The following is a 25,238-nucleotide window of genomic DNA, read 5'->3' on the forward strand; positions in this document are numbered from 1 at the left end:
GTTACTTTTAAAAACTCTTTCCACGAAATTCAGGTGTTTCTCCGGAACTTCGACGCCGAGCTTTTATTCATAATTCGATAAGCCTTGTGGACGACGGGCGCCGCAAAAATTGCCGATAAAAAAAATTTGGAATCAGCCACGAAGGCTCGTGCCCTTGTGTAAACGTGACTCGCGGCGGAGCCACAGAAAACGGAAACCAAAGAAACCAAATAAAACACACATCCTGCTGTTAGAGCGAAGGTAAACCGTCGCACGGTTCCCTATCGAGATAAGCGATATTTATGAAATATTTCTTGAAAGAGCACTCGACGCGCGAATGCCGGCTGCGTGTGTCCAGTGACAATTCGAATTTCCATTAAACAATCGCGAACCCAACGGTTGGGTACCTTTTGAAAAGGAAAAACTAGAATCACTCGAGCCGGGTGTCCGCGTATCTGAAATACGGTGGATCCCGGGGACAGCTATTGCGATTTTCCTTTACGCCGGTTATTCGGCGGCATCCGCGAGCGACGCGGATCCAGCGGACGGATGCAGGCTGGCTCTCAATGCCGAGAAGCAGAAAAACGCGAGGCACCCCGGTCACGCTACGCGGGAATGGCTCCACATTTTAATTAGTAAACGAGCAGAGCCGAATGCCCGTCACACGTCTGGCAGTAAAACGATTATTTCGCCATTGCTTCTCACGCGGGAGCCATCGCGCGCGTCCCTGTGCCGTGTCGTTTAACCCGCGCGCGTACGGCTCCTCCGTGGGTTCGATCAAGGACCAATGGAAACTTTCTGAGAGCCTTCGCGGAAGAAAAAACGGGTTCCTCCCTGTGACCGGCCTCAAGGTGCAGCCCCGTCCGAAAACTATTTTGTTCACGGATGCTCGCGCTGAGCGTTATGGCACTAAATCATCTTTGATTCCTTCGACTGGATCCTCTCGAACGATCTCATCGTCTGGGGAAACCGTGGAAGAATTCTGGAGATGTGTTACCGGGAATTACGGTTTGAAGAATCGGAAAGTCGATGCGATGAACTTTGATCCTTTATAATTTTGTGAGGCTTTTTTCCGGAAATTACGATGAGTCATGATATTTTCATAAATGTTGATTGTTTGGGTAGGATATAAATGATCGCGGGATTATGTCTTCACGTATGTAAAGGGCTTAACGACGATTGTTGCGCCTTCCACGCCTGTTAAGCCGGTTTCGTGCTCTTTAGTATTGTAACCGTGTGGATAGGCGAGTCTATTATTCTTCCCCGGATGACAACTATATTTTACACTTTACACTGGACGTCTAGAATCTGGGATCGTGAACACTCGAGAACAGCTGTGTACGTTACACGACAATTCATCAAATCTATAGCTTCTTTGCCATTTAAAATGATTTAAAGGATTTGCTGTGTACAGCGAGGATCATTCACCTGTGACCTGGAGATGCGTCTCGTCATTTGTTCTCCCGTGTGGTCGATTAACTATGAATTCCTCTTAATTGCATAATATAGATAAATTGTACAATTATCTCGTCATAGCAATTGTTGTTCGAGAGAAGATCTACTATATATAACTTCATTACAACATTCCAGTGGTATTAATCTCTTGATTTATGGTAGCTGATCCCAGACGTTACATAAACACGAGTAAATCGATATTTCCTCAAAAAATATGAAACTTTTCGGCACGATGGTCGACATATTAATCGCAAACGATCCACCGAATACTGCAAAACATTTACTCTGCTTTGTATTCTTCGCCATCGTTTGCAATCACTTCCCAATACCCTGACAGTTTTTTAAATTCACGTTCCAAGGATCTCGTCGGTTCTTGACACAAACTAATTTCAGTATCAGTTCCCCTGTCCCGCATTATCGTGACAGGAAATTCCGCTCGGATCGCAGAAACATCCAGAACAATTCTGCTTCTGCGAAACAAAAGCTACGAAACGATGTACGAAGCGTTACCAAAAAAATTAACGGTAAATCGAAAATCGCAAGAAATCACACTATGTTCAATGGGAAATCAGTATTATTTCCATTCTTATTACAACCACTTTACCGAAGTATACCGAACTCAGAAAATCCCATTTCACGCGAAAACCTAAAACGCACGACATCCCGTGGGCGTGTCAATGATTCGCTCAAGGGAAAAGGTAAACGGAAAGCATAATTCCGGCGTGAAAATCGGAACAGCATTGACGAGGTGCCAATTTCACGTCCGCGGAAGCGGCGCTATCAAGGAAGCCGTCGCCGGCGCGAACTTCGCCAAAGAGAGGACGAGCGAGGAGCATCACTCCGTGAAGCGTGACCGGCGTTAGTTATGCAACGTTTTGTTGCCTCGCGTCCTTGTTGCCCGCATTGGTATTATCTTGTTTAGAGCGAGGAATCAATTACAATTTGTTGCCTTGATGATGATATCTTGTCGAAAGGTGAAGGAGACCCTTAGCGAACGTTCGACCGCCGTGCCGATCAATATGCTGGGAAGGTTTTCGGAAAGAGGCGAGCCGATTTTCATTTGATCCGCGGATGCGAAACGAGGTCGTAGGAAAAGTCGCGAAGCCGAGGAGAAACTTCTCTCTCTCTCTCTCTCTCTCCCTCTCTCTCTCTCTCTCTCTCTGCCTCTTCGTTTCTCCAGTTACCTCGTGAAAAAAAATACACTCGCCTACGGCACCGTTCGCAAACTGAAACACGTGCAAAACGAGTTTTACAAAACGGCTCTGGGCTATGATATAATACGCAACAGTGAATCATAAAATCGCGCCTCGGTTCACGAGCATTTTTTTGCTCGTGTTTCATTGGCCCCAAAAAGAGAGTACAAATCACTTTGAACTCCTTGCGCGTGCATAAACATCGTGGCGTTGCCGAAACAAAGGATAAAATGGCAGAGGAGAAACGAATTTTGAATAACGCCGCTGAAGATGAGAGATAATTCAATTCCCTCTGTTCGTTGTATAAAGCGTGAACGTTAGAAGCTATTCCAAATGTTTCAACAATGATGCACGCGTCGAAATACCAGAAATTCGACGAACGATTAAAATGGTCGTCGGTCGTCGGTTGACGAGGCTCGTCGACGAATCAGAAAGTCAAGTGGTGCGACGGATTCGTGAGTCAGCCTCTGAATATCGACGAACCGGTCGATCGACCTGGGAATCGACCTTGCGTTTCGCATTTATTCGGCCGCCACGCGGCAAAATAAACAGGAAGACGAATACGTATGAAGTCACGGACCGTCTGGTTTCAGCTATTTTCTGCCTGTTCGTGTAATATTGAAAAATTCGTTCGTCTCGTTGCGTATCTGGGGAGCGTAAATCATCCGTGTGTTTACCGGCGGTCGCGATCAGATGAATTATTCCCGGCCTTGTCGGGTACATCGGTTTTTCTGATCGATCGACGACGAGAAATGCGGTGCAAGTCGGATCTTTGGCACGGATCCGCAGGCTATGGCGACACACGCAATAGCCCCGAGTACCTTCCACGCATAACCGACGCACTTCTCGCACCTAGGCGACAAGATACAAGGCTAGTCGTAACTGTGTCACTGTCAATCAAACTCATCGGTATGGATAACGCTCATCTAAACACTAGTCGATATGCCAGACGGCTTAATTATTTCCATGGCCCTAGGCGTGGAAGGGAATACGAAAATAAAGAAAAACATGATTGACGGTCTACGGACGAAAATGCTAGTCTTCACCGCGCGCAGGGAACATATTATTTAGTTTACCTTCATGCGATAAGTTTACCTGACGCCTTGTACAACAAAGAATTGATTGAAAGCATAGGAGAATTAAAGTTTCAATCGAATCGATTACTTGTACAAATTAGATTAATTGAGTAGCGGTTAGATTGCAATTTATTTCATTTCTCCGTCTGCCAATTGATCGATGAATGTTGCGAGGAACTGCGGTTCACTCGGATCTGTTTGATGACAGTTCGCAAATATTTAGTGGAAAACTTGTGCTTCTAAATAGATGCGCTCTGGCTTCTAACGTTGGTCGATTTCAAAGTAATATTCAAATTACTATAATTGACTTCACTTGATTGCCGAGTCTGAAGTGTTTGATCATTCTGCACGGTGGCCAATACTGTCGTCGGGATGCCATCATTATCGCCGGCATCTTTGTGCGTTTCAAACGAAATTATATACGTCGGATCGGTAATTCTTCTCCTTAGGAATTCTGTAATCTGTGGTTGGCGTATCGGCGAAGATGATTTCGAGATATCGCGAGTATGTTATGCGCGCGGAATCATTCACTGCGCAATGCGAAACACTCGATTCACGGGCCCGATCGGGGATTTGTTTTTTTCCTACGCGAAAGTTTTGCGGAGGCCGAACAAAACCGATGCCGGCTATTTTCAGCGTCTGCCGAAAAAACCGAACAGCTCTGTTGTTCGGAAATTCCATTAAACCGTTATAAGAAAATTATATGCTTATCAGTATTTGCATTGGAAACAGGTTCTCAGTAACGAAAACGGTGTATATTTAATTCTTACAACATCGGTTCCCATGATCGAATGGAGAAAATATGTTAGCAAAACAAAACACAATGAATTACGGATCTTCCGAGAAGAAATATTTATTTCAGCGGTTGTTTAATTAAAATTTATATGCTATTCTAATTATGTACATATACATTACAGTACTGGAGATAAAATTTCTATAAAAACTTGCATAAGAAGAATATTGTATAAAAACAGAATGGAATATTAAAAGAAGATAAAGTTTGTCATCAGTGGCTGCAATGATTTCAACGCATGATAAACAAACCAGCTAGAACGTTGAAGCCTCTCCGACATCCTAGGATATTGTTGACCGGCCACGGATACGTTCGTGTTTGCGCATGCATCGGCTTATGCAATTACTTAAACACGAAATTGTGCAATTTGTCATCGCAGTGTGGTTCATTGTATTGGCTAGCATTCGCTTAATATCGGTGGTTACGAAATTGCCCGCCGATACACGTCCGCTTTGCATGAAAAACAGACGTTCAACGGTGTATCAGTATCAAAGAATGCATTTAAAAAATGTGGTCAAGTAGTGTTACTATGTTCAGAAAGAATATCGGTCGTTAAAGACGCGTGTTCTCGGATGGAATCTAGTTTTTACGGCCAACGATCGAACGCCAGCATTAAGAAGACGAAGAAACCGAGTCGAGTAAAATATCGTTTAAAAATGGCTCCACCTACGCCGCGAATTATCGCGGTTTTACGTCAGTGCCAGTTTCTTGAACACCTGTTCCGAGTTCGCTTTCGTAACAATGCTTATCGAGATTCGTTCTCGTTGCGGGTCCGCCAGATCCTCGTAGGCGGGTCGGTTCTCTTCCTGGTTCAAGATCGCCATATTAAAGCGCGTGAAATCGAGATTCGAGTTTCACGTTGTGGCACAGATAAAATGATGCATTGCGTCCGCGAACGATCTCTCTTCTGAAGCGAACTTTGTCAACTTTACGGCTTGAGAACAAAACGAATAGCAAAAACCATCATCACAGCTAAAGAAGATTAACTACCAGCAAATGGGACATCTACTACATTGCAAAAACATTCCGTCCGGCCATAGTATGTCGCTAATTCTAAAATTTCAAAGCAAGTGAATCTCCAATGCATCACCTGACACATTAAAGGTCTCAGTCGCCTTGGAAGAAACGGATATTCGACCATAACTCATATGCAACCGCAAGTATCCATTAAAACGGATATACCATAAATCACAGTATCGATCCCCGATTTCAATGATCCATAAATCACTGGAAGCGACGCGGTGGCGGTGTTACCGGTGTCCGGATTGTTTATCAAATCGCTGCTCATTCGCGCGGTCCAGCCCCTCCCCCCGGGCATTGTCTCCGAGCAGAGGATACACGAAAGAAGCACAAGAAAATAGAAAGAAATATAAAATCGGCGAGTCGCGGGGCGGACGACTAGTTATTGCATTCCTCCCGGTCTCACAGTATATCTTGCGAGGCTCGTTTCCTCCTCGTTTCTTGCGCGACGCGGACGCGGAGCTTCTTCTTGCGAATGACACGTTTATGGGATCGGTTAAGCGGTTTGGCGGATAGGAGGAGGAAGATCGGTTTTCAGCGGTCGCCGGTATCAGCGCCGGACGGAACGTTAGTGCAATTCAAGCGGGAGCGATCCTTCAATGTCAGATCTAGGGGGACGGGCAAGGAACTGCTGTAAATACGCTCCGATCGGATCTAACTCGGGACGGGACCTTGACTCGTCGATCGCGCCGAGAAGGAAACGTGTTCTTTGTTCCGCGGATTAACCGTCGAAAGAAGTAATTATGCAACGTCGTAACGACGGGCTTTTCTGCGGATCCGAAGAGTGTTCCAGTGATAGCCGATCGCGCGGAACGATCTGTTGGACGGCGTCTCTTGGAATTTCGATGTCGAAGTTCTTCGAAAGTTCTGTTTGAAAATGTAGAATTCGTCGAGCGGTTGGCAATTTTTCAATGGCGAGCCGCGAGTCAGCGAGCAGCTGAATATAGGAAAAACTACCCTGGGGATCTTAGAGAACCTGCAGAGACTCAATGACCATGACCATGAAGAACGCTACAGGAAACGGGTACTTCTCGATGACTTGACATATTGCTCAGCTACCGGGGCTCGCCGTATACGGGCTGAGTAGCTAATTCAGAAGCGAGGAAGTTACAAGAATTTGAAGCGGGTATACCGATTCGGGAGGAAGGATTGAATTCGATTTGAAAATGTCTGTAATTGGTCGGCTGACGTTCTTACGAGTGAACTCTGTCGTCAGTTTACAATAACTTAGATCAAATAAATACATTTCATCTCTACCATTAAAGATTCTGTTGAGTGTTAAGTAAAATAATAGTTCATCGAATGTATAGATACAATGAATATTTCAAAAGTCGCTGTACATGATATTTGAATTAATTTCAATATATTTTATACGAAAGGAAAATATGTTTGTCGAAGGACGCACTTCGTACGGCGGGATTTTCGAAAGTGTTTTTTTCGTTGCGAGCGCCTTTCACTCGAAGGCATCGCATTGTTCTTAAATGTCAGCTAAACCGAATTTCTTTGTTCCCGGCCGAGCGCAAATATGCGGGTATTCGACCAAAGCAACGATTGCGCGAGACGAAAAAGCCGGCAGTTCAATATCTAGGATTGATTCCAGGAAAGGAACCGGGACTAGTTCCTGCGACCTTTCATAAATAATTCACCCGTTCGCCAGTTGTTCGGTCGTAAAACATCAAACCAACTGGCGAACAACGGATGGGACGGTCAGATTCGAGTCGGTTCAGCATCCGCGTCGTGATTATAATTTCACTTCCGCTTTCGTACGGCACGAAGAAACCGTCTCTCTCGGTAAATCTGCGTGACGTAACGCGCGGCGTTTAACCGGCGGCACTAACCCGTACACGATCCTCGAACTAGAAGCTACGAACGAGGCTCGAATTACTCGGAGGGTTCAAATAGTTCAAATTTTCAGATATGAACAGAATTCAACATTGGAGTAATTAGAAGTATGCAGTGAATTCAAAGTATCTGATTAAATTACAGTTGTTCGAATATCATTGTATGGTTTCTTCAAATAGGAGCTGCAAATGAGATTCAAACTATTCAAAGTGTTCGAATAGTTGAAATTTTCAGATGTTTCAAAGGGAATTCAACGTCGAAATAATTTTAAAGTACACAAAGAGGAATTTGAACCTATTAGAATAATTATGCGAATTAAGATCTATTAATAAAACACAATTTTTCATTTCGAAGCGGGATCGAATCTGAAATTAAAAATTCATAAGCAGTGTCTTAACAACCATAACCACCGAACTCCTCGAATTCTCTTACTCGATTCAATCTTCTTGTCGTATCTCGAAATTCTAAATATCGATATTTACTATATCTCAGAAATAATAAAAATATGTTCTCCTAATTCTTGAAAAACCCAAGCGAATATATTCAAACAATGTATCAAGAGTAATTATTTAATATTCAAGTCGGACTATTCCATACACAGAAATACTTAGTCTAGTCTAAAATTCAAGGAATTTAAACAAGTTCGTATTCTAATTAGTTCGAACCATTCCCATAAGCAATAAATTCTATTCGAATGAATTCGATCTATTCGAACGATTTGAAGTTTAAAACCAAAACACTTTTAGTTTTAAAAGCATGCCCAGAAACGTATTATTTTTTAATCGTTTGCTCTGTCTTGTTCATGAAAAATCGTACTCAATATCAACTTACATGTTATCTAGACTGTTACGTCATGTTTGTTCAATGCATTACCGAAGAATAAACGAATAAATGCATTAGTAGTCCGTAAAATGGACGGTTATAGCCGTCGTTTGGGTTAAAGAACAAATTAGGCTTCGGGCATTGCGATTGCAGAGACGAACACGCTGAGTAAGAATCGAACGTACGAAATTGTGTAACGTGGCAAACGTGTAGCCGTCGGGGCGTCGTTGTTGTCGTCGTCGTCTGGCCGGCAAGAGCGATAAAAGGCCTTGGCGAGCCTTGACCGGTGGACCGTTACTTTACGCCGTCCAGCGTGGATCAAGCTCCTTGTTTCCCTCTTACCGGGCCAGTCTTCGATGCAGCTGTGCTCCTTTTATTGTTTTCCTTTCCTCGTAAATCTAGCGCGGTTTGCGCAACCCCTCCCCGCGCGGGCATTAGTCGGACAAATGTATCAGAATTTTTGCTACAGGAACGATTTTTTTTCGCCGCGCATCCTTGAAACCGGCGGCTCACGAGGAGAAAGTAATTGTGCCAGATGGAATTCATCTTAGTCACCGGTGGGATCGCTTATCAAAGAGGGGAATTAACGGAATGCGGTGTACATTTGATCGACTTGCGTCTCTCGTGTCACGATTTAGACCGAATGAAGACGTCGGGAAGAATAATCGAGGGAACTGGTATCCCGTGACGATTACGAGTCGCGGTTTTTTCCTTGATCTATAGATCCACCGTCTGGCAAGCTTCTGTCTGCTCGCCGGCGAACTATCTTGATTAAATGTAGCAATTACTTGTAAAAGGAAGTGACTGGAAGGTAACTGTACATCCTAATCAAGTTTGAATATCAATTCGGTAGAATAGGCTTCTTCCCGGCGAATAACTCGTTTCGTGAATCGTCGTCACGAATCGAGAATAACTCAGGATAATGTTCATTAAAACCGGATGGTTAGCAATACTCCGATGAAAGTTACGATTACATCAGAATAATCTTTTCCCCGAAGTAAGCAAATCCACGGATGACTGTAGGGTGTCGTACTTTTCCACATATAACGTTATGACACAACAACAATGACCGCACATACCACTTCGCCGGCAAGATTACGCCGTTCCCCGCGGAACTCCGTTAACAATTTTACAAGAGCGCATTCATAAAACCGAACGAAAGTCTTCAAAATTCTAACGAGCCGATTACCCAACGCCCGGAACGCTTTCGAATATTTTCGAGCCGGCGATAAAATCTGTGCATGCACAACGGCGAGCGCCGGGTCCGAGGCGTAAACGCTCGACGCGGCCTGCAATTAAGGAATTAGCCCAACGACGTTGCGAAATCGTTCGCGAAATTGTTCGCCGGCACGTTTTTTCCTGGTTGCATTTTTACCCGAAGACGATACCCCTAACGATCGTTTCACAACCAACGGCAGAACGTTAGCGTTTCATCGCGTCGAACGCTCGTATTTCGTCGAGCAGCGTTCGAACGGCGCTGTTTCCGTGACGGAACGCTCGCGGGAGTCACGTGAATGGACGAAAGCTGGCTCGAAGAGCCGTTTCAGGGAACGACGCGGCACGGATCTCGATCTCGATCGTTTCGTGAAACGTTGTCGGTCGCAATGCCTGCGAACGTGGCAACGCGACGATAAATAATCGCGCCAGCGGCGTACGCGGAGACTATTGTTGGCTAGTTAGCGGAGCAACACAACGGTGACTCACGTTTCAGCAATATTTAACATTCCGCAGTGATACGAAAGCAGTTATAGCGTACCAGTCACTTCCTACGCGTCTCCGGCCGCCTCGAGCCGGTATACCATTAACCAGCCTCGAAAATTATTGATCGATCACAGATAGAACCCATCGACCTTGAATTTCAATCACGGAATTGGAATCCGGAATTGGAACCTTAGACGAAGGGACATTTGTCCGTCGGCTGCTTTCTTTTTCCTCCGCCGGCTTTACGTAAACCCATGGAAAGCGAGAAAAAAAGCGTGCGCACACGGTGGTCCGTAATTTATATCGAACGATAGACCGCCTCGAATTTCTCCCGAGAACGATAGAATATTACGTAAACCGAACGCGGCTCTCGTAAGAACTCTTTGCGTGTTGTACAATTAGTTTTCAACCGAGGAGTCCGAGGTACGACATTCTATATGATAAAATATTTAGGAAATACCCAACGCTATTTTGTCCTATGACACTTCTTTTCTAAGATAATCGCGTTAGGAAATTTATCAGCCACTATTGAATAAGTGTTCGTTGGCATGTCCGTTCGACTTACCGTTTCTACTTGTACTAATGCGCGCGTGTCACGCAAACCTTGGGAGTCCGATTATCTTAAAAACGGAATCACGTGTGAAAATAATGTATTGTATCTTTACGACTTCTTCTTTGCACGCGAATTCGCGGCTTTGAAACGAAACTATTCACATCTATTCACATCGACACATCGAATCACTAATTGCCAACGCTTAGGTAGTCAAAATATATACGCTTCTCCATCAGCCAACTTGAACTAAAAAGGGAAACAGTTCCAGGCTATAGGAAGTTACCGCTACGGCGTTGAAACGATCTTGCATAAATACCGGACATCTGGTTAGGCTGGCGCAGTCCTCCAGCTGGTTCATTCACTCGGGGACGAGTAAGATCGTCCGCGTACGTCATTACCGTGGCCGACTTGTGCGTCGATCTTTACGAGCAACGTGAACATCTTGTTCGGGCTTGATCCTCCACGGGGAATCGTCGGGCGACGATCGACGAAACACCAAACTGGCCGCTAAGCGATGCGAATTTATCACCGGTGAAATTTACGAGGCGTCCACCGCGTCCGCGTCGATCGCGAAATCGTTCTGGCTCGATTTACACTTCGACATAACCGTCCTTGGCGGATGCACACGATAAGTCGGTCTCGTGGGAGAGAAAAACATATTCCGAAGAACAAGGTGAAGATGATGAAGATAAACAGCGAACTGGAGCCGCGATACGAGGCTGCGAGCTGCTGAGAAAATCGGGGAACGTGAGAATCGGAAGTGCGGTTGACTTAAGGTTGCTTAACTGATCGCAACAGTTTCCGCTCCTCGACGAATTAAATTAATTACTGGGCTCGGTGTTTTGCCTGCGCCACGTGACTCTTATCCTTCGATGAAATCCTTCTGAGTCAGTGCACAAATTCGCGTGAAACGTAGCTTCACGGTGACGCAACGAGCCGAACATTATCATTAACGGCGCGATTAGGCATGCAACCGCCAACGGGTCGTCCGCTTATTTACGCTCATCCTTGTACATCCATTACGTATTAATTCATAAATCAATCGGTCGGCCGGGAGATCCTTTGTCTCCGCGAGCGGTGGTGCAACGTGTTTGAAATTCGTCGGGGGTGGGACCGGTTATCGGGTCGAATATGCGCGCGCAATCTTAATCATTTGTCTTACGACTTCCTTCAGAATCCCCGAGCGTTACTTTACTGTTTGCGATTTTGTAATTAGAGGAATTATATGGTTCTTCGTGGGCGTGCACTGGAGAAGTTGTTACTTTAATAGTCGCACGTGTTCGCTTTGACACGCGTTCGAAAATTGATTAACACTAAAACTACCGAACTGGGAACATTGACCCACTTCGGAATGTTTAATTTGCGAGTATTTAAATTACGAAGCCGTTCTTGCGAAGAATTTCTAATTAAATTTGTGTATTTGTACATATACAAGACTAGGAGACACTTCGAATCTCAAGGAACGCGTTGTTCTAACTTTTACGAGAAATTGAAAGTCGTTCTAATTGCTCGGTAGTTTTAGCGTTGACAGTATAGTCTCGATTTTGATCCATTCAAATAAACCTCACTGCAATCACAGATACCTATATTACATAATGTCACGCAAACAACAATTTTTACAGATTAAACGGCGAAGATTAGAATGAAGAAAAATTGATATCGCCAATCAAGGCATTTGTCAATGTAAACCTAATGCAAAAGCTTCATTAATCTCTGTAAATTTATGGTTTCATGCTTCTAACTTCAGCCGTTGTGAATGGCAGCGCGGAAATTTTGTTGCGTACAAGAATCCGCGGTCCGATCGTCACATTTTGATTTAAAAAACAAACGACCTAAGGTCGACGTATTCGACGAAGTCGAATTTAGTTGTCCAACTGAAACTAAAAGATGAATTACGCCGCTCGTAAATTCATTCATCTGGCGCATAGAATAAACGAAACCGACCTGAGAGACACCTTTTGCGAACCTCTCCCGATAACAAATAATCACCGATCACATTAACATCTTCACGCACGATGAATCAGTTGCAACGCGTAATGAGCGTGTTTTACGACTCTCGTGGATCGTTAATGGTGCACATAAAGCGGCCATTTGTCAAGCACGGGTATTCCGTGTTCCAGGGGAAAATCGTAAATCGTTCGAAGGTCAAAGTACGAGTATCGGGGATCGATTAACGATGCGGCAACGATCCTGATGTGTGTAATGCCCGATGTACGCACGAATGTCGCGTTGCGCGTGCAACACGCGCCGCGCCGCGGGTTTCACGGGCGCGTGGTCTCGCCGTATGAATGGCGTGTGGGACAATGCTCACTACCATGACCCACTGACACAAAAATAATGGAGCAACATGATATTCGTGTACTTTCATAATCCGGGGGCTTTTTTCCTCGGCTAAAAACGAAGCTTGCGCCCGGATTGCATAATACGCGTTGCACTCGTCGTACGAACGCGACGGCCGTTGGGAAATTCGGCGACGCAGAGATACGACGTTCGATTATGCGCCGTGCGTGTAAGGGACGTTATTTTCCATTGCTTATGAAGTTTCGAAATATGTTTGGGGAACGCCGGAATTCGACGTATTCGTGCTCCGAAAGGTACAAAATGTACCGCTATACTTTCACTAATTTCCAACCGACGTGTTTTTTCTTATGCCTCATTTCTAAATGGATTAATGAGGTTCTTCTCGAGCATCGTCACCGATAGGAATGTCTTCGGACGGATTAGTTCCCGGAATGTAGATTAGGAAAGGTCTTTCTTGATACCGTGACTAAGCATTCCGGATAACATTGGAACCGTATTGTAAGCTTAATTTTTACACGTTTCGCCACTGGCGATTTTTTATTCTGGTCTAACCGGTTCGTCAAGCGTCGATCTAACATCGAGGCGTTACGCCGTTGTGAATACATTAGGGTAAAGCGGACTGAATACGCCGGATATCCGATGTTCTCACGAGGCTTTTCCTCCGTGAACGTTCCAATGTCGATTATCTGCATTTTTAAAAATTTCAAAATATTCCCCAACATCCTTGCGTATTCAAAGAGTTTGCGACATATGTCATGCAGTGACTTGATTAAGTCTCGCTGTATCAGTGCCTGCTTCATCAGGCGAATTGATTGTTTCTTCGTTGTTATAGGTGCTGATTTATAAGTTGCAAAATTACCATAGTGTACTTGAACAAATCATCGCCGTTTTAACGTGGCAGCATATAAACGCACGGGCGAAACAATGTAGACACATCGCGGCCGTCGATAATACGCGGCTTTTCACTTTGGCCTCGTTTGCACTACGTTTCGTCGCGCTATCCACAGCCTGCGGGATTTGAATTTAAAGTCATTGTCGCCTCGCGATCGGTATTGACGAAACCTTCGGGTATCATCGACCTTCGACCATTTCATTCTAGCCGGCCGAATATCTTTCGCGCTACGTCCACGCGAGCCATAAAATTTCGTGAACAACAATGAAATCGGCCGCATGCACTTGCAATATAAAGGAACACTAGCGCGCCCGACTGTTTCACAACGAAAATGTTGCGAATTCAGTATACCCGAACCTCGTAAAATTGATCTAACCCTGACACACATTTTAACCGGGATTGAACAGTTCCCGAATTCGTGGCCATCCATAATCAACGCCGTCGTTATCGCTAAACGAGGATCCCCGACGAATTTTAGAATATCTTATATCCCCAGTAGCATCTTCTGAATAATCAAATAGAAGTCTGGCTTTTATATTGTATGAAATTAAAGTATTTTTAGGTATTACCAGGCAGTGAGTCTAGACTGAAATTATAAATTTATTTATCAGTCCAAAGCATGTATATATTCCTTCCAATATTTCGAATAATGATAACGAACGATAGGTAAAGTGTCTTTAAATGGACAAATCGAAGGTATATCCAATATGTCGCCCACCACCGAAATTCAGCGCGTCCACGAAAGGGAAACCGCTTGCGTAGGTTTCGCTTCTTCGGCTTTTTTCTTCGGTTTCTTCTTCGACAGAGCGTGTTTCATAATTTGCTGCATCATCGGCATTATTAAAATTACACTGGAATCTTGGGGCCGAGATCAGTATTGCAAACACGGGACGGCGAACACGTGCCTTGGACATTCCGTAGAATTCCACGGGTTATGAATGTTTCCGCCGAGCGTCCGGATCAGGTGGAGTGAAATGCTCGCGAAGAATGGATTTATATTGCGAGTTCACGAGCTGAATACGATGACCCCGTGAATACACGCGCTTCCTGAAAGTTCAGCGTCGCTGAAACGAATTCGCGTGTTTCACTTCGTCGTTTTCAATCGTTCGCCACGAATTATTCGCTCCCTCCGATATAATTTTAATAAGAAAAAATCTCCTGTACTGTCATTAAATTCGCTCCAATTTTTTTCCAGATGGCGGGGCTCCGTGTACAAACTAATCTGGCGGGAACTGCTGGCGTACCTGTTCGTCTACTACCTCATCAATTTTACATATCGATATGCGCTCAACGAGCAGCAGCGGGTGTGAGTACATGAATACGTTCATTTGAATATCTTTCCGGGCGAAGTCAATGTCTTCGGAAGGTTGAAGACTGAAACGGCCGGGTAATAAGTTCCGACCGAAATGTGGGCCGTTACCTTGGAATTAAAACGCACACGAAAACTCTTTTCCTTAAATATCGTCGTCGAACTATCCTTAAACGGGACAAGGACCGACGTTGCTTGCTTATGAGAACCGAATACACCGGTGATACCTTTGAGTAGGGTTTCCGATCGTAGCTCCTTGCACAATCAATTTGTGCAAGAAGTCAACGTACTGTCGTTAAAAAATGTGTTCCGACTGTATGCACATAAGCAATCACGCCGGTACTTACAATCCATGTTGCAATCTCACGTTCTCTGTCTCGGTACACACTTTTTCTCCGATCGCTCGGAGATTGTCGAGGAACGACTCTACTTCGAATAACATACGAAATCCTCTATGATCGTATTACATTCCATAGTATCTGCCAACAACGGATACAGCGTGACATATACACTCGTACACCCATAAAGCTAACGCAATTTGCCCACCAATCATATGTATCTTAGTCCCAGTCTCTGTGACCACCTTGTATATTCCTCGAACAACGCGATCGCATAGTACATTGACCAACGCCGATCGACGAAAGGCGAACAACATCTCGGCCACTGGATAGCGACAATGTAACAAGCAACAGTCCCTTCCCCGAAGGCCTTATCTCGCGGAAAAGCGAATCGGCTGGCGCGTGTATGTACAGGAACGCCATAACCCGGGGATTTTACGCGCGTCGATAAACCCACGCGACGACGACCTTGGCCGGCAACAAATCCGACGACTTCAGATCGCGATCACATTTCATCGGTGAACGTCGACGAATTTACGACGGCCTCATTTTATTGGCGTCAATATCGTTTCCCCTGTCGACGGCCGACGCGCGTCGCGTCGGTCAAACGCGTCACCCTAATTTTTTCCTGTTTACGAGGGAGTTTCGCTTGTTTTCGCCCAACGCGCAGTTTCACGGCTGCCGGAGACGGACGGGAGGCGTTGCAGAACCCGCGGATGCTATCAACGACGGAAATAAAAGTCAATTCGAGTAATTACGATTCCCCGGATCGATTAAACTTCTGAAAAAATGGCCGCGCGGCGCGTCAGCGACGCCTCGGATCGCGCGCAATTGTGCAACCGGCTCGTCCGAGGCAGTAAAGGGGAAAGAAAGAATATCTTATCGAGTCGCCTCGGATTGCACGGGGCTAAATCACGGATACCGTAAATAAAATTCGCCCTTCCTCCCCACCCCCCGTTCTTCGCGGCGCGAGTTGCGCGTCCCGGCGCACAATACCGGCCAGGACGTGCCGGGGTTTCGACCGCGGCCAGCATTACAAAACGCATAAAAACGTAACCTGTTATTTATGCCAAGATAAAAAAGGGATAAAGAATCGCGGGCCGAGCACCGCGGCCCACAAAAAGATCTCTTCCCCTTTTGAGCCGCCTGTTCGATTCGCCTGTTCTAAATTTAGAAGCACCGTAGGGCCGGTTTGGGGCTGGCTTAGGGCCTGGCCAGGCTCGACGCTCGATGAGCGATTCGCCGAACGGGATGTAAAGCCGCTCTCGATCATATATTCTGAACTCTTTCGAACGATAAATTTTGGACTCTCTTAATAGGATTTTTGATACGACGCGACGGTTCCACCGCTCGCGGAAACGTTGCTCTTCTTCGGGGAACTGCAGCTGCCGTTTATTAGCGTTCGTGAAATATTTGAATATTCAACGCGTCGAACGAGCGTAGCTTATTCGTTCTCTTTGTTCGGGCGAAATTTATGTTTCAGACGAGATCGCCGTGCACTGCAATTTTAATGATAAAATGGAATCACCGGTGATACAGGGAATTTTTGGTCACGCGCGTTGTTATCTGGGATAAGCGACAATAAGGGGAAATAAGTTTTCACCAGCAGCTGCAAAATCTTAGTGGAAATTCCCATTTGCTAATAATTACCGGTATGTAAGACCGGTAGTGGTCACGTTGGGTGACGGTATCACCTCAACCTTGCTCCACTTGTAGGCGAAGCAGTGCAAGAACTTTACCACACACGACACACCGTCTACTGAACAAATATTTAACTGCACGCAATTCATGCAAACTTCCGATTTACTCTCGCGGCACCAACGTGACCGTGTTCTCCCGGCGCGACAAAAAGATGCAAATTGTTTTCTGACAGCACACCGTGTCGGGGGGAGAAAGTGTGGAAGCTACGGAACTTGTTAACATAAGAAGTCGCCTTAAATACGAACTGGCCTTGAATTCATTCGAGTCTTTAAGGTTCACCAAGGATCGAGGGCGAAGGAAAGTCGATTTGAGCGATCGGGAATGGGCAAGGGTGGACGGTGGTCGAATACGTCACAGGGAATTGAGAATGTTTGTAATCAGCCGTAGAATTTAAACAGATACACTCCTCGAACCTAAGAGATTGAAGTAGAATGTTGCGTTCTACATTTTTAAAGTAAATGCTCGCGAGACATTCCGTATTCCTTCTTCAAACTTCTTATGAACAATATTCAGCTTAGACCTAAGAGAAACTTTTAACCCTTTGCACTCGGAAGTATTTCGTTAGAAGTACTTCACATTTTCTAGCTAGACAAAGACGATCTTTTTTGAAAAGAACTCAAAATGAAACCATAAGAAACAAAGCTTTTTCATCCGAATATTACACACCGATGCATTATACACAATTCATTATTAAATATCAAATTTTATACCTTTACTGAATCAAATCAAGTGGTGACTAAGAATCACCTTTCGAGTGCAGAGGGTTAATCAAAATTCATTTCCCAGTCGATATGAAAATCGTTAGAAAATTTGTATTGAATCACTACAAGCCCCACGAACATCCATACTCCACACGAGTCGCATAAAGTTCGACTGATCTGTTGCAGGATATTCGAAAAGATTCGATACTACTTCGGAAACTCAAGCGAGTCGATACCGATGTCGTTCGTCCTGGGATTTTATGTGAGCCTGGTCGTGAAGCGCTGGTGGGAACAATACAAATTATTACCCTGGCCGGACAACTTGGCTCTGTTCATCAGCGCTGCAATTCCTGGAAACGTAAGTATAAAAGATCGAAACGTTTCCCCGAAACGTTCGCCACGGGGTAGACCGGTCGAACGCGCATGAAATTCCCCGTAGCCCGCCGCCGCCGCCGCAGCCGCTACATGCGCAGCCTTGCTCGGATCGGTCGTGGTCGTCGCCGCGTCGCGCTCGTCTCATTACGCTAATGAATTGCCGTGACACGTTTCGGTGTCGTTAACCTAAGTAGGTGCCAGCTCGGAGTCACGCCACGCCCAGAAGCGGCGTGCAAAAAGAGAGGAAAAAAAGGAGAAGAGAAAAAGAACGCGCGAAACGATCATCCCATAATTGGCAACCGAACGAATCTTCTCGGCCGTTCTCTCGTAGCCGGGCTAACGGGTACACGCGGGAACGATATCGAACTCGGCCGACCCTTCGCCACGGCGATTTAAACTCCCCGCACACGTGTCCGAGCGACACGGTGCACGCCGCGCGAGAAATTGGCGTCCATTATCGTTACTTTCTCTGATCGCTTCGTACGAACCGATAACGAAAGTTCATTTTCTACGCGGCCCGTCACGTTTGTATCTTCGCCGAATCCTTTCATAAGTAATTTGTTCATTCCGGAATAATTAACCTTTCGACATCCTATCGATCTCGCTAATACGTAAGTATCGGTTAGCCACAGATCAATTTCACTTTCGAACTTTCAGAGTCCGCCGTTTGAAAGCGCTGCCGGTCGTGATATTTATCGTTAATGCCGCGCGATTCGAGGCTCCGTCGAACTGTCTGCCTTTCGTTAACGACTGGGTCTAATCAATTTCGCCGCCTTCGAAACCATCGGTTCCACCATCACCAACGAAAGTTCCCCTAGTCACGAATCAAATTTCGTAATCACGCTTCACGTAGCATCTGTCCGGCTCTCTAGACTTTCCAAAATACGCACGAAATTCCTAGGCGGCGCGTTCCGTCGAGCTTTATCGCGCGACCAATCAGCCGCTGGTCCCGTTAACAACTTCCGAGAAAATCAATCTTCCGCGCGCGACCCGGTCACCCGGCGGTAAATCATTCCGCGTTGTCATCCTTCGAATTACGCCGCTGTGAACGCAGGACGTTGCTATTCCGGCGAAGTAAAGCCGCTCGCGTGTTCATCGAAAATTCCGGTTCCGGTTCGAACTTCGTCTTCGTCGGGAAGCGATCCTCCGGCCGCGTGGTCAATGACACAATGTAGAAGTGAAAGTGCAACGTATAAGCGGGAAAGAAGGACGAACCCACGCGTTGTCCAAATCATTCCCGCCGCTGGGAGCGTCTGGCGTCTATCGACGACCGACAACGATCATTCGCTCCGTGCGATTCGCCTTTGTTTCTTTTTATCACCGCGCAATTAACGTTCAATATTTCAGACAGTCGACTAGCGAATCATTGTCTGCGGTGAGAAGCAAACTTTCCACTACCTTTTAGCTACCATCACCGATAGACCCAGCCGAGTTCGAAGGATTCGACTTCCTCGTGCTCCCAGAATCGTTCCCTGGCCGTTCTCCATTTTCTCTCGTGATCCAACTAGTTAGGTACCCGGGACGGGTAACAGGAATAATTACACGCGCGAGGTTCATCGTGAACCCGGCGACGACGTAACTTGCATTCGAGGCTTCCGATTTTGCTGGCCGCGCGAGAAAGTCGCCGCCGCGTGCCCCGGTGTGTCGGGGCAACAGTCGGGCGGCGGGGGCTGCAACGGAATTTTCTGCACGCGGCCAGCCAACGGGCAAGGTCTCCCTCAGCCGCGGAACGGGACCGTAAGTTCCCTGCGTACCGAGCTGCGCGCCGCTCGCTCGTGTAGTCACGTAACGAGAAGTATCGGATTTGTGAATGAGCTGCGAGACCACGACGAGTGGGCAGCACGAGCTTCTGGGCTGTGCCTTTCATTGAAATCTAATTGGAATTCTGGCCCCGAGGCGAGAAGGATGGCTCGCACTCCCACCTTCGCTCCCTCCCGCGGGGAGGATCCTTCCCGGGCTGCCAAGCCGTGCATTTTTACACGCGCGACGTTAAGTCGCGGCATTCCGAAGCCAGAAGGGACGACGCGGTCGCCTCCCGCGCTCCCGGGACCGGCAAAAAACGAAACCGACGCGCCGCCCGTTGCCGGAGAAGTCGGTGGCGGAGGTCCTTGGCCGAAAATTGCGACGGCCGGATAGCCCGACGTTGTATAGAAATGCAGATTATTCATCTGGCCCGGGGGTGAAGCAGGATTAGCCTGCGATACAATGGACGGGGCGCTCGTGGTTGATTAAACTCGGATGGTTCATAGCGTTGGACGAAGGTTTCGAAGTGTCGAGTTTCGTTTATTCGAAGCTGACAATGTATTTTACTTGAGAAGAATTATCGTGTTTATTAATTATCCATGTAGAACGTGTTGACGAAGGTTATTTAGAAGCTTGTTAGACACCGTTTGTGTAGCTGTGATTTAAGAAGTTACGATTCTCGAGGAGAGTAAAAAATAGACGTGGCTTTAGAGAATATAACAGGAAAGTATGCGTTTCACACGCCACTTTTAAGTGTCCAAGAAGATTGATGGTTCAACGTCGCTCCAGGCAAAGTATGCTAGGAATCTTCAAGGAGGTGAATCTAATCGGCCCTTAATCTCGAGTCATTAGGAGAAGTTTCCGTACAGAACGTAACCTCGTTCCTTCGTGTTTCCGAATAAACGACTCGAGACGAATCGGGATAACGCGAGAAGTGAGTTTACTAATCATAAAGATACAGTTAATCAGCGCGCGCGCCGGTTGCCGGCCTCGGCCATTCATGTTTCGCAACGGGAGATGCTAGGCTCGAAGACGGACTAATTGAAAACGGTGGATTGCGAAGGCGCGTCGACGTTCCGTGGAAAACGGTGCTCGCGCGAGCAATTAATCATTGAATAATCACGCTGGAATCGTTTCCGATGATATCACGGCCGCGGGTTTGCGCCACTGGAACTTTCTTCCCCCCGGACGGCCACGGACCGTCCCGAATCGGCACGTGGCTCGCGTAACGTTTACCGGCCACGTGTTATTAGCCGCTCGAAAATTTTAGTTTCGACAAACTTTCTTCGGCTGTTGCATGCATTATATCGTGCGGACGGGACGTGCCTCGATCCACAAAATACTTCATCTAAAGCCGTCGTGCTCCACATACGTAACGAATCGCCTTGAACCGGTCTGCAATTAGACTACCAATCATCGATATTTCCTATCGTTCGCCGATCGTTGCCCGCCGAAACCGGAAAACTCGCTCGGCGAACGGTCGCCGGCACGTTCGCGTGGAAATTTTCGAACCAGGAATCGATCGGCGACGATTCCGCGTCGAATTGTTATTCCGACGGGCGTGCAGGATCATTCACCGCGGCGGCCGGTGATTACAAAACGGCCGATCGGTTACAAAATGCCCGCGCCGATGGCCAGGAACGAAAGGAAAAATGACCGGCAGGCGCCACCGCGGGTTTTTCACTGATTAATACTGGAACATCGACGAAACCGGCGACGATTCGCGACCACGGGCCAAAAGAACAAGGGGAAAGTGTGTACAAGACATGGGAAACGTGTCCGGCATTCGTGGCCGCCTAGGAAACGAATTATGTATCCTTTTTTCCTTTTCGGACGCGCCTCCTCAATATCGAGCCTGTCCCCACTTTCATTTGTCTGATACGATTGTATCGATATTCTTCTATCTGCGTTGGGGATAGATATCGGTGACCCTGGGATGCCTGTCCGGGCGGAAGCTAACGGAAACGCTTGTTAATCGGATAACGTTCCAAAACGAAGGAACTTTCACGGACGATGAACGCTAATCTGGGGATTAAGCTTTGCTAAATAGGATTCATGGATCTTACGTTTACAAGCAGTTCTATATGATTGGAAATCATGTAATTTCTGATTTCTGTAACGATTTCAATTACAACTCGTTCCATTTATCGTGCAACGACTTTTCGGAATATAAGGGGTACAATTAGTTTAATAAGACGAGTGGAATTTTTAACGATCCCTGGAAGATTATCGAGTGAGATCATCTCACGAAATGATAACACAGAAAAGAAACCAACCATTAATCGCAGACGTAAATAAGATTCCTTTTTTAAACGATCTTCCATGGATCTACAAGCTGAATAAGCTATGAAGGATGCCAGCTAGAGAAGAAAGGCGCGGATTGAACGGTGACGCCAGCCGAATCATTAATCATTACCTAAATTCAGAGTTATTCTTAATTGTTGTGACGCTTGTAAGAACGAGGATCATCGGAATTGCTCGGACAACTTCTCTGAAGTGGATAGTACAATTAACCTTAGAAAGTCTAGCGCCTCGAGGCTATTCATTGTAAAATGTAAAAAGGAAATTGCTGCAGAAGTGGAGGATACATCAGAGAAAATGATTTGTTGTCACTTATGTCTGCGAATGTTAAATATCGGTAAAGAGCTTCAGCGTTCCCGGGCTTTACATGTTATGAAATGAATTTTTCCCAATTATAAACACCGTTCAAATGAAGTGCTGTTTATCGCGTTGGAGGCACAAAGCAATCGTATCATAGTCGTCGTCCGGTAGAAACCATTAGTATGATTTATGGAATCGTGCAGTGAATTATCTCCGCGGCCATTAACTAGGAAACTGCATCGGCGCGTTCCCCCCTGAATGCGTATGGTTAATTGCGCGCGATTGCCGGTGGCGAGCGGCGATCTCGAGTCGGTTGTCAGGCCGATAATATTGTAACGTTTTCACATTGCAGGACGAGAGAGGGAGGCTGATGAGGAGAAACATCGTGAGGTACGCGGTGCTGGCGTACGTCATCACGTTGCAGAGGATTTCGTTGCGCGTTAAAAGGCGATTTCCGACGCTTCAGCACATCGTAGACGTTGGTCAGTGAGTTACATTCACTTTATTACGTTTCTCACCATTTCTCCTTTATAATCACGCAAAAACTCCAGAGATTCGGGCACACTCTCGCTTTAATCGAGCTACCCGCGAAGCGGCGCGTGGCCATCGATGCGTCGAATCATTACATAAAAATGCAGCTTAACGAAGCAAACAGAAGATAATTTTTTTCAATTTCACAGATTTCTAAAAATAGACGGATATCTTTCACTTTTTACTGTTCGCTTTAAATTTTCCACGCGAAAATTCGACACCGTAAGCGATACTTTTCGTATTAGGAGAGTCGATCGATGATAAATTTGAAAGAAATCAACGAATTGCACTTTCGAAATGATCGAACGTCCGCGATAGATTAAGGCATTCTTTTCGATGCGAAGTGTAATTCGGATGTGAGTGTGGGACTCGCAACGTTCGCCGTTGCTACTCCGCCGATTAATGGTTACTCGAAGGACGTGTAACTAATTAACACACACGCCGGACCCCACACAATTAACCACCTCTTTTGGTAACAAGGACGATTTAACGATGACAGATGAGTGGGAATTCTTTCCAAAACGAGATGTGCGCCAAGATTTCTGGTACTCCCAGTGGAATTACAATTACCCTTTCAACAAGCGATTTGTATGTCTCCATTGTGTGACGAGCGGCGTGTTGTTCGCACGTCGGGACCGTTATTTAATCGACATTGAGACATATACTAACCACAACCTTCAAATGATCCGTAAACGTTCCGTGAACGTTTCTATCGAGATCGTTCGATTCGATTTTTGGAATGTTTTCGTAAAATATTCGTAAAAGTCGCACTGGTATTTTTATCGTCGATAAAGTTTTATATGCGTTCATTTAATTTACCTAATTTAAAAACATATCAATCATTATTATCATTTAACTGTTAAGTAATTATTCCTCGGAAAACCTGAGAAATTGAACCGTTGGTCGAGATGTTGGCGAATGCATAATGCAAAGTTCAATCACACTGCAAACACTTCCCGGGCAAACATCGAGATAACGTCTCGACTATTATGATATAGTCATGATCTTTGTAATCCGCGGTCGCGAGATGCACCGCGATAAAGAAGACGCAGGGAAAAAAATAGTAGTTTTTATGCAATTTGATTTAAACGAGGTGATCAACCGTCGTTGAAGACTGTTCGAGCCGCCGTTTAACTTGAAATTAAGTTAATGTGAAGTTTCACCATTATCCTTTAATACAATTGTCGGAAAAAGTCAAATCACCGCAACTTTTCGTTTTCAGTTGCATGTCACGTATATAAATAAATATGCAACAATGATTAACCAGTGAAGGAAAATACCGTACTATCTTGCCTATTAGCATACACCGAGGAGTAAAAGTAAACACAAATACGATGTTTTTACAAAAATATATTTTTATTTAATGGTTACACATAGAATAAAAAAAACAAAATACACAGTATTAAGTAGAATATTTCAGCTTTCCAAATAAATTTAAACAATAATGATATTGTTATTATTTTGATAAATACAAATTGTTTTGGTGTAGTCGGTTATGCACCACAATTCATTTTAAAATAAGCATTTCATATTTTTATGGATTTAATATTTTGTCCAGAAGCTATTGGCCTTGGCAGAGGCTCGAATACGTTTAGTCGTACTTGAAACTATATTTTCGCAGTATTCTGACGTAATAGGATACCATTGTTGCTGCACTCTTTGCCACAAATCATTTATTGTCGTTGGTGGATCACTGTAGTCATTCGCTAATTTCATTTTTAAATATGCCCAGACATTCTCGATTGGATTTAAGTCTGAGCTTTGAGCAGGCCTCGACATTGTTTGAAATTGTTGATCATCCAGCTAATTTTGGATGCTTTTTGCCAAATGTCCAGGGGCGTTATCGTGTTGGAAAACAACATCACATTCTTGTATAGGCATATTATCAACAACATTTATTAAATTCTGTTCTAACATGTTTTTGTAAGTGTACTTGGTTCACCGTACTTTCAATTCGATGCAATGAACCTACCCCATATGCCGCAAGGCAACCCCATATCATGACTGAACCACCGCCAAATTTAATTGTCTGTTTAACATGACGCGGCGAAAGGGTTTCACCTTTCCATTCCCAACACCAAGAACGTCCATCTAAAACTCGATTTATTTTAGACTTGTCTGAAAAAGTCACGGTCTTCCATTGCTTTTCATTCCAATTTATATATTTTTCGACAAAACTCAAGCGAGCTTTAGTATTTTTTTTTGAAAGAGCAGGTTTCTTCTTCTTCTTCTGCATTCATATAAAATTAGATTCTTTTAATGCTCTTCGAGCCGTCCATTTGCTTATTTTCTTTCCGAAATCGATTCCCAAC

General features: G+C 45.3%; 1 protein-coding gene across 1 annotated transcript in view; it reads left to right on the top strand.

Moving 5' to 3' along the window:
- The window catches only part of Best2 (bestrophin family protein), a 54,661-nt gene that overhangs the window by 8,031 nt on the left and 21,392 nt on the right, over positions 1-25,238 (top strand). Inside the window, exons 2-4 of the mRNA XM_031972012.2 lie at positions 14,823-14,933; positions 17,863-18,034; positions 22,748-22,877. Of these exons, the coding sequence (XP_031827872.2) occupies positions 14,823-14,933; positions 17,863-18,034; positions 22,748-22,877 (413 nt within the window). The remainder of the gene's footprint in view (positions 1-14,822; positions 14,934-17,862; positions 18,035-22,747; positions 22,878-25,238) is intronic.

This window comes from Nomia melanderi, chromosome 7 (genome assembly GCF_051020985.1).
Source record: "Nomia melanderi isolate GNS246 chromosome 7, iyNomMela1, whole genome shotgun sequence".
Taxonomy (NCBI): Eukaryota; Metazoa; Arthropoda; class Insecta; order Hymenoptera; family Halictidae; genus Nomia; species Nomia melanderi.